The sequence below is a fragment of the Macaca nemestrina genome, chromosome 12, assembly GCF_043159975.1.
Source record: "Macaca nemestrina isolate mMacNem1 chromosome 12, mMacNem.hap1, whole genome shotgun sequence".
Taxonomy (NCBI): Eukaryota; Metazoa; Chordata; class Mammalia; order Primates; family Cercopithecidae; genus Macaca; species Macaca nemestrina.
Genome location: NC_092136.1, coordinates 118039730 through 118052153, shown reverse-complemented (window position 1 = coordinate 118052153; position 12424 = coordinate 118039730). Strand labels below are relative to the sequence as shown.

The 12424-nt window shown below is 43.7% G+C and overlaps 1 protein-coding gene across 4 annotated transcripts in view; it reads left to right on the top strand.

Annotated features, from left to right (window-relative positions):
* LOC105476418 (junction adhesion molecule like) overlaps positions 1-12424 on the top strand; it is a 35469-nt gene that overhangs the window by 5386 nt on the left and 17659 nt on the right. For 2 of the 4 annotated variants that reach the window (XM_071075634.1, XM_071075633.1), the window contains exons 2-4: positions 8865-8927; positions 10839-11156; positions 11510-11664. In XM_071075634.1, the coding sequence (XP_070931735.1) occupies positions 10967-11156; positions 11510-11664 (345 nt within the window). In that variant the 5' untranslated portion in view covers positions 8865-8927; positions 10839-10966. Of the gene's footprint in view, positions 1-6978; positions 7137-8864; positions 8928-10838; positions 11157-11509; positions 11665-12424 lie in introns of all 4 variants that reach the window. The other 2 variants (XM_071075635.1, XM_011732369.2) reach the window with 2 other exon arrangements.

Sequence of the window (12424 nt, the reverse complement as noted above, 5' to 3'; positions counted from 1 at the left end):
TTGCTAGGGTGTGTCTGTATAAGTGTGGGCTATTTTTAAACCCCCGAGATAGGACTATCCAGGTTGAAGCTATTGGTTAAAGATTTAGGTAGCTTTCCTGGGAGAAACGGGGATATTAGAGGGAAAGATGAATTCACAAGTTGGGTAAACATTAAGCAGCCACCCATCTTGGAGAGGATATTTTTGCCCCAAAGGGGTGTGGGGCATTTGGATATTACCAGGGACTGGCGGGAGATTGGTAATTGGTCCCTTAAATAATATAAAGGGGTATGGATTTTTTGGGCGGGGGGGGGTGCCACTTGTTCTCATTACCCAACAGGATTTGGAGGAGAGTTGCTCAGGGAAGATTAGTATAGAGTCACTACAAGTCATTTATGTAGCCAAAATGATAACTCCAAAATTTCTAAAAGGAAAAAATCTTTACTTGCTGATAGAGGGGAGAGTCAACTTTCCAAGCAGGTCGCAATAAAGACAGCATGACCACCAACCGAATCTGTCTCCTCTCCCCTCCTTTTTCTGTTGTTTATTGAAAGGTAAACAAAAATCTCTCATTATTTTAAAATATTATGCAAAAATCTTGTTTAAGAGAGAAAGCAAAATTTCACCTTTGCATTAGTATATTATGAATGTTATATCCAATTCATAATAAAACCTTATATACAAATCTATACAATCATAGTTAGTTTGACCATAAGGTGAAATGTCCACACACCTCTCATAATTCTTTACAATTTTCTGTTAAACAAATAAATTCTCTAGAAAACCATTATTCAGACACATGGGCCCCGATTCTGGCCCTACATCAGTGTGCTTTTATTTCAGTGTTCGACCTATGGAAAAGCTAAGTAATCCCCTTTGAGTCTTAGCCAACTTGCTTGTACCTACAGAACTTTTCACAAGATTAACCCTTCACAAACCCTTTTCAACTTGCTTGAACCATCAGTTTTGTCCCGTTACTCTTTTTTTTTTTTTTTTTTTTAGACAGAGTCTCACTCCGTCACCTAGGCTGGCATGCAGTGCCACAATCTCAGCTCACTGCAACCTCCGCCTCCCAAGTTCAAGTGATTCTCCTGCCTCAGCCTCCCAAGTAGCTGGGATTACAGGCACTCAACACCACACGAGACTAATTTTTGTATTTTTAGTAGAGATGGGGTTTTGCCATGTTGGCCAGGCTGGTCTCAAACTCCTGACCTCAAGTGATCTGCCCACCTCAGCCTCCCAAAGTTCTGGGATTACAGGCGTGAGTCACCATGCCCAGCTGTCCCATTACTCTTTTAGGTGAGGCCAACAGTTAAAACCCTCTGAGCTAGACAAAATTACATTCTGTTTAACAGAAACCACATTCACATGACTTCTTAATAACCTCCCACCAAAACACATTCTTTCTTTACACTGTCTTTGTTTTTTATTGTATTTACGCTGTCTTTATTTTTAAAAATCATTAGAGTCATGTGACCTAAAAGGGATTAAAGTTTCAATTTTTTCTGATAATATGCTTGATTTTCGTTTTTTTGAGCCAATTAATTAGAGCTCTTTTATATAAATACTATACACACAACACATATAAATACACAGACAGAAATGGAGAATCAAGACCAAATTCCATTGACTGAGAAGTTCTTAGAGGGAGAGCAGGGGTTTTTTGTTTGTTTAGATGGAGTCTCGCGCTGTTGCCAGGTTGGAATGCAGTGGTGTGATCACAACTCACTGCAGCCTCAACCTCCTGAGCTCAAGTGATCCTCCCACTTCAGCCTCCTGAGTAGCTAGGACTACAGGTGCCTGCCACTATGCCCAGCTAATTTTTTTTTTTTTTTTAATACAGATGGGGTTTCGCCAAGTTGCCCAGGCTGATCTCAAACTCCTGGGCTCAAGCGATCTGTCCACTTTGGCCTCTCAAAGTGCTAGGATTATAGGCATGAGCCACTGTGCCTGGCCAGCAGGGGCTTTTAAAACAATATCTGTATACATACAGCCCAAATATCATCTTTAATTAAGTTGATTTCTGACTATGGAGTTCTCAAAATAAAAATCTCTTAAAAATCTTTTGTTACCAGATTTTAGCCGGGACAAATGGCCAATATTTCTGGCTTTTGAATCGTTACCTAAAGGTAACCTCCTATGTGAAATTACTAAACCTTAAGTAAGGGGATAACTTAAATATGGATGCACAAGGTCCGTGTGTGTCTGGAGACACAAGGTGTCTCCAAAGAGATGGTAAGCAATTTACAAGATTTAGAATTGCCCCAAAGGTAACTCAGAGAAAAAAATTTCAAGACAGAAAATTAGGAGCTGTCCATGGAAGAGAAAAGAATCAATAAATGATTAAACCACAAAAGATTCACTTTTGAAGCCAGGAATTGAACCCAGCACACCCCTCTGAGAGGGCAAAGCCCTAGTAGTTGAGCTACAGCAGGGGTCCCCAATCCCTAGGCAGTAGACTGGCACTGGTCCATGGCCTGTCAGGAACCGAACTGCTCAGCAGGAGGTAAGTGGCAGGCAGACGAGCAAGCGTTACTGCCTGAGCCCTGCCTCCTTTCAGATTAGCGAGGATTCTCATAGGAGTGTGAACCTATTGTGAACTGCACATGTGAGGGATCTAGGTTTCATGCTTCTTATGAGAATCTAATGCCTGGTGATCTGAGGTGGAATGGTTTCATCCCCAAATCATCCTCCACCCTCCCTGGTCTGTGGAAAAATTGTCTTCCATGAAACGGGTCCTTGGTGCCAAAAAGATTGGGGACCAGTGACCTATAGTGCAAGGTGACTGCTGTTGTTTTTTCCAGGAGGAGTTTAGAGCATTTGCAAGCTTGCAAAGAATTTTAACTGCTCAAGAGAACTTTCTAGGACTAGCCATGTTATTATTACGCACCTTCTTTTAATTTAGCCTTTTCCTTTAAATGGTGTACTCAATTCCAACAGTGGCTCAATCTTAAAGCCTGTTAAACTCCAGATAGTGATTTTCCAGATTTTTACCATATAGGCAAAAGGTAGTTCCAGAAAGGGGGAGAGGAGGTGTCTCCAAGACAGGCAGCTCTTGAACTCAAAGGGGAAATGGATAATTTTACTTGGCACTTCCAGAGTCACCCTTGGCTTTGTTTTGTTGTGATTTGGAATTCAGCTAGGGCAGAGAGCCCACTTCAGTTTAAGGCCATCAAGGGCTAGAATTCTGTCCTCAGGGCCTTTCAGCCCTCAGAACAGTCCCATTTTCAGCAGCTGAGCTTGTGGCAGAGGGAGCAAGCTGTGAAGGGCTTTTTCTCATGTATCCCATTGGGGCAGTTTGCCTTCCAGTGGCCTGGCCATCTGCACTGAGGGCACTTACCTGGACGAGTGTCCTTAGGGCAACTGGAGGGGCCGAGGGCTTCTAAATCAGCCAACAATTGAGCCTGCCTTTGTCTCTGCATTTTTCTTTCTCCTTAGCTCTGCCCTCCTCATTCTGCTCTTGGTTGTAAAAGACTGATGAGGCTAAGTTGAGGATTTTTTTGCATAGGGGCCATGCTGTATTACACAAGAAAGTTGTTTCTTTTTGAGAGTCTGAGGGTTAAATTTGTCTCAATGTTTTAGGATGCAATGCAGAGGTGAGTCTGAAGGAACAGACGGGATTTGTCCCATGGTGGGACTGGAAAATGATGAGCCAGCCTCTGGGGGCTAATGTCTGCTGGGGACACAAACTGCTTTCTCTTGGGGCTTCTCGCTGAGGAAACATGTTCCACTCACATCCACTGACGGACTGGGGTGCACTTTCTAAAGGGCATCCCAGCTATCAGAAAGACCTCTTTGCACTGGGGCCTTGCACCGAATGATTGGTTCAGGTATGAGGACGGGAGGGGAATGGGGAGACTCACTGCTCGGAGGTTGCTTGAGCCCACCTAGTTTGGGAACATCCAGAGCAGGAGGTCTGCCTGTCTTCACAGGGAGAAGTTAGAGTGAGAAAGAGGGGGGTGTGAGTCCCCCAAACCACGTGTGCCAATTGTGACACATAGAGGGACTTTTGACCAGAAAAGATAGGAGAGGGTTTTCCTCTCTCCTGGGCAAGGCAGACAAGACTCTTCAGCCCCTGGCCTTCAGGCCACACCAGGAAGTGGCCCTGGCCAGTTGTCATAAGTTGCCAGAGGGATACTAGAGTTTGTTTCCGTTGAAAACTGAAAAGGAAAGCAAACTCTGGTTGGGTGACGACTTCTCACCAGGACCTTCTGGTCCACTGGGGAGTGGCCCTGGCCAGGACCTTCAGTTGTCTCCAAACTTGGATGCTGTGCACCGAGATATTGGAGTTGGAGGAGAGGCAAGGGAGAGAGTAGTGGAGAGGTCCCCAAGCAATCCCCTTTTGGATCACCAAAATGTTGCGGGTAGTGACTAGCTAGGGCTGATGTCACTGGCAGCAAATGTGTTTCAAAGACAGTCATCGGAAAGAAGGCAGATTTATTAGAGAAGATATGAAAATATGTTGCAAGGTTGTAATGGGCAGCACAGCAGAGAAAGCGCTGTCTGCAAAGAGGCAGGGGCTGAAGGGAAGTTTTATAGGGTGGTGCTGGAGGGGGCTACCCGTGAAAGAGGTCACTGTGCCCATAGAAGTCATTATGCCCTCAGGTTGTTTGATTAGCTGTGTCTCAGAACAGTCAAGTTCATTGTTCTTCCACACTTGGGCCCTCCCCGAACTGGGGCCCCTCCTCATTGTTACTTACTTATCAGGACTACACACATACTGTTCTCCATAGTGGCTGTGCTACTTTGCATTCCTACCAACAGTGTGTAAGAGTCCCCTTTTCTCTGCATCCTCACCAACATTTGTGTGTGTGTGTGTTTGTCTTTTTGATAATAACCTTAACTGGAGTGAGATGATAACTCATTGTGGGTTTCATTTGCATTTCCATGATTACTGATATTGAGAATTTTTTTTTTCATATATATGTTGGCCATTTGTATGTCTTCTTTTGAGAAATGTCTGTTCAGACCATTTGCCCATTTTTAACCCCCCTACACTATTAGTAATAGAAAAGAAGATCCTGATAGTCATAACCCCCTAGAAAGACAGAAGGTATTTGCCAGAATTTATATTGTGAAAGAACCATGAGCTCAGGTCAAAATATTTGGCCAAAAGATGAGGTAACTTACTATGGAGAATTATCTCAAAACATCTGCTGAGGAGATAAATTAGTATCTGGAAAGAGAAGGAAGCAGGGTAGAAGCTGAGAATTTCAATGGTGTCTCTTATCAAGGTGCTTAAGGTGCTTCTGAATATTTTTGCTGGATTTTTTAAAAAATGGAGATTCATTTTATTTATCTATATATGAAATTGGAATTTTGTTATTCAGCTAAATGTGTATAAAAAATTCAGAATTTGTGTGTGTTGGTGAATATATAGAGAGGAATTTGCAAATATCTGTCAACTAACTAGGAAATTCAAACTCAGATAGTGTTCTTGGTAAATGTCCAAGGTGTTATGAACTCATTTGACAAGTAGTTACTGAGCATGTCCCTGTATCTCACACCACGCTGGCACTGGAAGGGTGGTGGCTCATGGGCATGGCTCTTGGCTTCATGGAGCTTATAGTTTGGGAGTGGAGGTAGAGAGCAGGTCTTAATTAAATGAGCACTCAAATAAATAGACATAGTGGCCCATACCCTAAAGGAAAGGTAGAGGTAATATTAAGACATGTGGCTGCTGGGCGTGGTAGCTTACGCCTGTAGTCCCAGCACATTGGTAGGCTGAGGTGAGCAGATCACCTGAGGTGGGGAGTTTGAGACCAGCATGGCCAGCATGGTGAAACCCTGTCTCTACTAAAAATACAAAGTTAGCCGGGCATGGTGGCACATGCCTGTAATCCCAGCTACCCAGGAGGCTGAGGCAGAAGAATCACTTGAACCTGGGAGGCGGAGGTTGCCGTGAGCCGAGATTGCGCCATTGCACTCCAGCCTAGGCAAAAAACTGAAACTCCATCTCAAAATAAAAAAAAAGACATGTGGCTTAGGGACCTGTCCTGGGATGAATGGTTGAGGAGAGGTTTCCTGAGGAGATGGCATTTAACTTGAGATGTGAGCGATGAGCAGGTGTTAACTGGGTGAAGGCCTGAGCAAGGCGGATTGGAAGACCATTCAGTCAGGAGGAACAGATTAATCTTCTTTTGACAAATAAAGTTCAGAAAAGCTTTGCTCTAAAATATTGGTTACTTTCTCAAATGTGGAGTAACAGCATAGTGTAGCGAAGACACAGGCTCGGATCCGGGATGCCTGGGCTTGAATCCTCGCTCTGCCACTCGCTCTGTGTTCTCAGGCAAGTCACGTTGCCATTCTCTGCCTCATTTCCTCATCTGTAAAACCTCATGGGGTTGTTGTGAGGATTAAATCAGTTAATGTGCAAAGCACCCAGGGCCTGGCATTAACCTTCTCTGCTTTATTACATCTCAACTACTGATTACTAGTGTGCTGCTCTATTAAGAAAAAGGTCTGATCTTTTAATATTGAAAACAAGGCCCAGTGATTTTCCCAAAGATCAAAGAGTTAGTTAAAGGAAGTTCTGAGCCCAGAAGAACGTTTAAAAAAAACTCTTAGTAATTTTTCTGCTAAAATCATTACTTCTCTCTTCACCGAGTTCTAATGGTGCATTTGAGTACGTAGGACTGATAATGAGTGTCTTCTATTAATGATACTTATGTTTCTTAGAATTTGTTTGAAGATGGTTTGGGTGGGGCTCTGAGTTACTCAGATTTAGTGCCGAGATTCAGAATCTTTTTAGAGTCGCTGGCTTCCTCTTAGAATAGAGTGGAGCGGGGGGCTGCTGCAAGATGCCTTTAAGTTGATTTCAACTTAATGGTCACATTGTCAGCTATAAGCATTTATCCAGTATATGCCAGGCATTTTACCGGCGCTGTAACACGGCACCAGGACACACGTATAAACAAGGCACGTATGGTGCTACCTTTTAGAGTCTGCAGACTTGAGTTGGTGGCAGACACATAAATTAGTCATTACTCCTCCTTGCAGTTGGTGAGCTGCTGGGGGAATGTCCCACTGCTAAGTGCTGTTTTCTGGGCAGAAGAGGGAGCACAACCAACTCCCTGGGGAAGGCAACAGATGTCCCAGATGTGATGAACTAACGTTAGGACATACTGTAAAGGAAGCCCCTTACGACCCTCATCCATGTATGTATGGGGCAAGGTGGGTGGCATGGAGCAGGAATGGGGTCTTGGTTATGTTGAGAGAGGTCTGTGTTTTCATTAGAGGTTCTTCTGTTTAGGGGAATCTATGTGACTCCTGGTATATCTGGCTCAGTGTGATTATTATCCACATTGTTACAACAAGGTTCAAAAATGGAAACTTAAGTTTCCAGTTCATTCTGATTCATCATTTGCCATTCTTAGGAAGGTAGAAGCTCAGAACCTGAAATCTCCCCTAAAGCTCCAAACTCTGTTTCTGACTCTCATCTATATAAAGAATCTTCCATGGTAATGCTTCCCATTTTCCAAGCACTGTTATCTACATTATCCTATTAGATCCTTTCCTTTTCAATCCCTTTTAATGGCAAGGAAACAGGTTCAGCAAGATCAGCTGACCTCTCTGTGTAAGTGGGACCTAAGGTAGGAACTTCCTTGAATAGCTTAACTCTGATTTTCCAGGTAGAGGATTTTGTTGATTGGAAAATAGGATTAAGGAAGGTCTTAAGTAATCTATTTTTATTAATTAAAATGGCTATCGTATGTGCCAGATGTCCCAGCAGAGCTGGGCGGGGTACCTTGCTGTTATTGCAAAAAACACATCGTTCCTCTTAGCAGATCCTGAGGTGGAATCTCGCCAGTGGCCGGGTGGCCGGGGGTAAAGACCGCGGCTGAGACCAGGTGCAGTAGTAGGTGGGAACCCAAGACTGGTTGCGCTGTAACTCCTGAGAGTCAGGGTTCTTCTGTTTAGCTAAGAAAATTTGGGGGTAGTTTGTAGAACGGTGAATCCTTTTCCAGGGACTGGTGAATGCAATGAAATGAATACTACAGAGATAACATGCATATCAAACACACACTTTTGTCCAGTGCACAGCCCAATTCTCATTCTAGCCATACTGCCTTGCCTTTAAAAAGTTTAAAAAAAAAAGAAGATAAAAAGTTCACCGTGGGCCAGGCGCAGTGGCCCATGCCTATAATCCCAACACTTTGGGAGGCTGAGGTGGAGGATCACTCAAGCCCAGGAGTTTGAGACCAGCTTGGGCAACACAGAGAGACCTCTCTACTACTAACAAACAAACAAACAAAAAATTAGCAAGCGTGGTGTAACATGCCTGTAGTCCCAGCTACTCAGGAGGCTGAGATAAGAAGGTTGCTTGAGCCCTGGAGATCACGTCACTGCACTCCAGCCTGGGCAACAGAGTGAGACTCTCTTCCTGCCCCCCACCTCTTCCTCCCAAAAAAGCAGTAATTCTAATTTAGGTGGAGAGATGGGGGAAAATTTCAGACTGGATATCCTGTAATTTTTTGTTTGTGTGAAATACACAGGTAGTGGAAGGTCTAGGGTTGTCATCTCAAGGGCATCCTGCAATCATTTGCTTTTTTTCCTCTATAAAAGCAACTTTCATCTAATCTTCCCTTACGGCCAATCTAAAGCAGCCCCCAAGTGACTCTTCAAACACTACTCTGTTTTGTTGCATCATATCACTTACTGACATCTGGTATTTTCTTACTCATTCATTCATTTGCTTCTTTTTTCCCCAGCTCCCACTACACGCAAACTGCAAATGAGCTGGGACCTCGTCTTGTTTTTCTTGTTCAATGCTGCATACCAGTGTCTCAAACAGAGGCTGCTCCATATAGTCCTTCACTATTGGTTTTTTAAGTTAATGAACTTCTCTTGACATGATTTTCTGATTTTTGTTCTTTTATCTTAAGGTTTAAAAGTTGAGAGCAGCATGTTTTGCCCACTGAAACTCATCCTGCTGCCAGTGTTACTGGGTAAGTAGAAGCTAAGGGACTGTGTGGGATATTTGATTTCTCCTAAGTTCTGTGCATTATTAAAAGCCAATTTGATATGTTTTTGATTCCCCTGGGTTTCTTGAAGATGGAAATCCTAATATGGAACTTCACAGTTTTGTTGAAGCAGCTGTTTTTGAAGCCAGCTAGCTTATGGTTTCTTGGGAGGCTGAATCTTCCTGTTTCCATTAGAAACAGAATGGCTTTGGGTCCTAAAGGGTGTTCTGGGACCCTCTTACGTGACTAAAAGAAAGTTTCTCTGTGGCATTCCTGCACTTTAAATTGTTATCTTTAAAACCACAGTTCGCCTTGAATCAGGAACTGAAATTACCAAAGAGAGGCCCAGAGCTGTTTTCATGCTACAGCCACGCCGGCCTTCTTGTGGTTCCTCAAATTCACTGAGCTCTTTCCCAATTTGTGGTGGTTTCCTTTGCCTGGAACCTTCCTCCCAACACTTCACTCTAGCAAGCCCGCCCAAGGCTTCCTTACCCTTCAGGTTTCCCCTTATGCTCCACTTACTTCTGAGGAGCCTGACCTGGCCATCTCCTCGGACCAGATTAGTCTCCTCTTTACACCTCCACCTAAGTACTGGGCTTCTTGTTGCTCATCTCCACTGGTTTCTAGGTTTTCATCCTTTCCCCCATGCTTTTTTCTTTATCCTGTGGGTGTAGTTCTGGAAGGAGAAGAAATTCATCAGGTGCTTTGCTCTCATAGCCTTTTCTTTTTCTCTTTATTATCATTTTTTGAACTTTGGACAGTGATTTAAACCCTGACTCAGCAAAGTATATAACAGGGTTGCCTTTGCTCCTATTCTAGGCAATACAGAGTGTGTACAAACATGCACATATGCACGCACACCAAAATGGTGTTCGTTAGAGAATTTTTCTTTTTTCTTTTTTTTTTTTTTTTTTTGAGACGGAGTCTCACTCTGTCGCCCAGGCTGGAGTGCAGTGGCCGGATCTCAGCTCACTGCAAGCTCCGCCTCAGGGGTTTACGCCATTCTCCTGCTTCAGCCTCCGGAGTAGCTGGGACTACAGGCGCCCGCCACCTCGCCCGGCTAGTTTTTTGTATTTTTTAGTAGAGACGGGGTTTCACCGTGTTAGCCAGGATGGTCTCGATCTCCTGACCTAGTGATCCGCCTGTCTCGGCCTCCCAAAGTGCTGGGATTATAGGCTTGAGCCACTGCGCCCGGCCCATTAGAGAATTTTTCTCAAAGAAGCAGGGTTATAATGATCTCAGAAGGTATTTAGACATTTTCCCAGAGATCTGTGGAGCAGCCTGCAGGTTTTTGCCCTCCAATCCAGAAAGCTACTAGTCCAACCCCTGTATGTGGTGACTTGGTGACACTGGGGGTTTTGTAGTTTTTGTGGAGAGGTTTTCTTTTCTTGCAGAAAATCTCATCTTCTTCAGCTGTTTCTCTACTAAGATTGCCCTTCAAACATCAGTTTCTCTTTGCTTTGGTTGCTGTTGTTGCTTCCTAGCAGTTCTTCATTTAATTCTACGCACAGTGTTCTTAGTATTAAATTCGCTTATTACACTTTCGACCACACGTGGAATTGCTCAATTCTTCCTTACAGGAAAATTCCAAATATTTGTTGGAGCCAATTTTGATTTCTTTCAAAATAATTCCCTCTGAAGGGTTTAGAGTTGCTGTTTTCTTTTGTGTCCTCCCTGCTGTGTGAGCCTGCTGTTGGGCAGGAAGTTAACTCTCTTCTCTCAGGGAAACAGCTTGCATGAAAAGACTGGCACATATTCTGTTCATTCCCATCACTTGGCTCTTCTCTGATATGAACTGGGCAGCATCTAAATGTATCTTTCTTGATTTTGTTGTCTCTTTGCATAGAGCATATCTTGTGAAAACAGAAATATCCATGTAATGTTTTTTTCTTGTAGTGACCTCTTGAAATTGCTTGAGCAACATAGAGATAATGGACAGGGGTCCCTGTGTGAAGCACCTAGAGGCTGGAAAGCTGATGACAAAGCTGGAGGGGTGAGGCAGGGAGAGGACAAACACAGTGGAAATGCAGGAGGAAAGCTATGCTCCATGGTGGCCTAATTATAAGGACCTGCCCTACAGCCAGAATCAGCCAGCAAATGCAGAAATAAGCTTTTGTAAAGGAACTAAAAGACGAAGAGGAAGTAGACAAAAGGTCCTTTTTTCAGAGAGGGAACCAGTGGGAGACTTAAGAGCAAGGAACATCCCATTTCCTGGTAAGTGGAGGTGGGTGTCTAAATTGATGATCAGAAATGAGAGACTTCCAGGGTTTCCCTTATTTCTTTAGAAAGGTTGGGAGGAAGAATTCCAGAAAAGCGTAAGGGACTAGATAGGAGGAGGGAGCCAGACAGCATTTATTGTAGTATGAAGATTGCAGAACCCTTCTGATGAGCCATATAGGTAACTAGAGGACAGGGATGCCATGCTGCCTTTGAACACGCCTCTGAGGACTTTGTCTATGTTGGATCATCCAGGGAGAGGGGTGTTTAGTACTCCATGATTGAAATTGATTTTTGTTGTTGAGAGTATTTGTCTAAATGATGTGTCCTCTTGCCTTTGACTTCTATAGATTATTCCTTGGGCCTGAATGACTTGAGTGTTTCCCCCGCTGAGCTAACAGTCCATGTGGGTGATTCAGCTCTGATGGGATGTGTTTTCCAGAGCACAGAAGACAAATGCATATTCAAGATAGACTGGATTCTCTCATCAGGAGAGCAGGCCAAGGTAACGCGGGGGAAACATCATTATGTAATAGAAGCCCCTGACTGCTGGTGTCAGGACAGAGTGGTGTAAGAGTCAGGCATCAGGTGTCACCAGGAGGTGTTACAAGAGCCGGGGCTTTGGAGATGATCACTACTGGGCCTTGTACTAGCTCAGGAACTTGGTTATGTTATCAGCTGGGTAAGTAAGTTACTCAACCTTGCTGATCTTAGCTTCCTGAGCTGTGAAGAGGAAGGCAATTACAATAATGGTAATGCTTACCTTTCAAGTAGTTAAGGGGCTAATGGGAGACACACACATGAAATGAGAGGTTCCTTGTTCTTGCACATGAAATTCTTTTAGTTTCCTTCCTTTATCTCTACCCTTTGTTAAGTAGCAGAAGCGGGTGAGAGGGGTAAATTCCAAGGTTCTAGAAAGGAGAGCTCTGACCTAGGCATAGGAACTATACCACAGTAATCTTTTTTGGGGTAGGGAGGAGGACAGATTCTTTCAGTGTTTTTCACTGTTCCATTTATGTGCTGGGGAATCATCCTTTTCTCCTTTGTGGCTGCTTAAAGTGTTGGGATTAGCAGATGCAGCATGGCTGGGCAAGGGTCTTTCATGGAGCTCTTTGGAGTGAGGAACAGTGTATTAAGCCTCATCAGAGAGTCTGTATAGATACTCGTATATCAGGATCATTTGTGAAAAACATCCCACGTAGTTTGTTACTAACAAGAAACTCCCAATGTTTGCAAATAAAATATTGTTTTTGTAGCTCAACAGA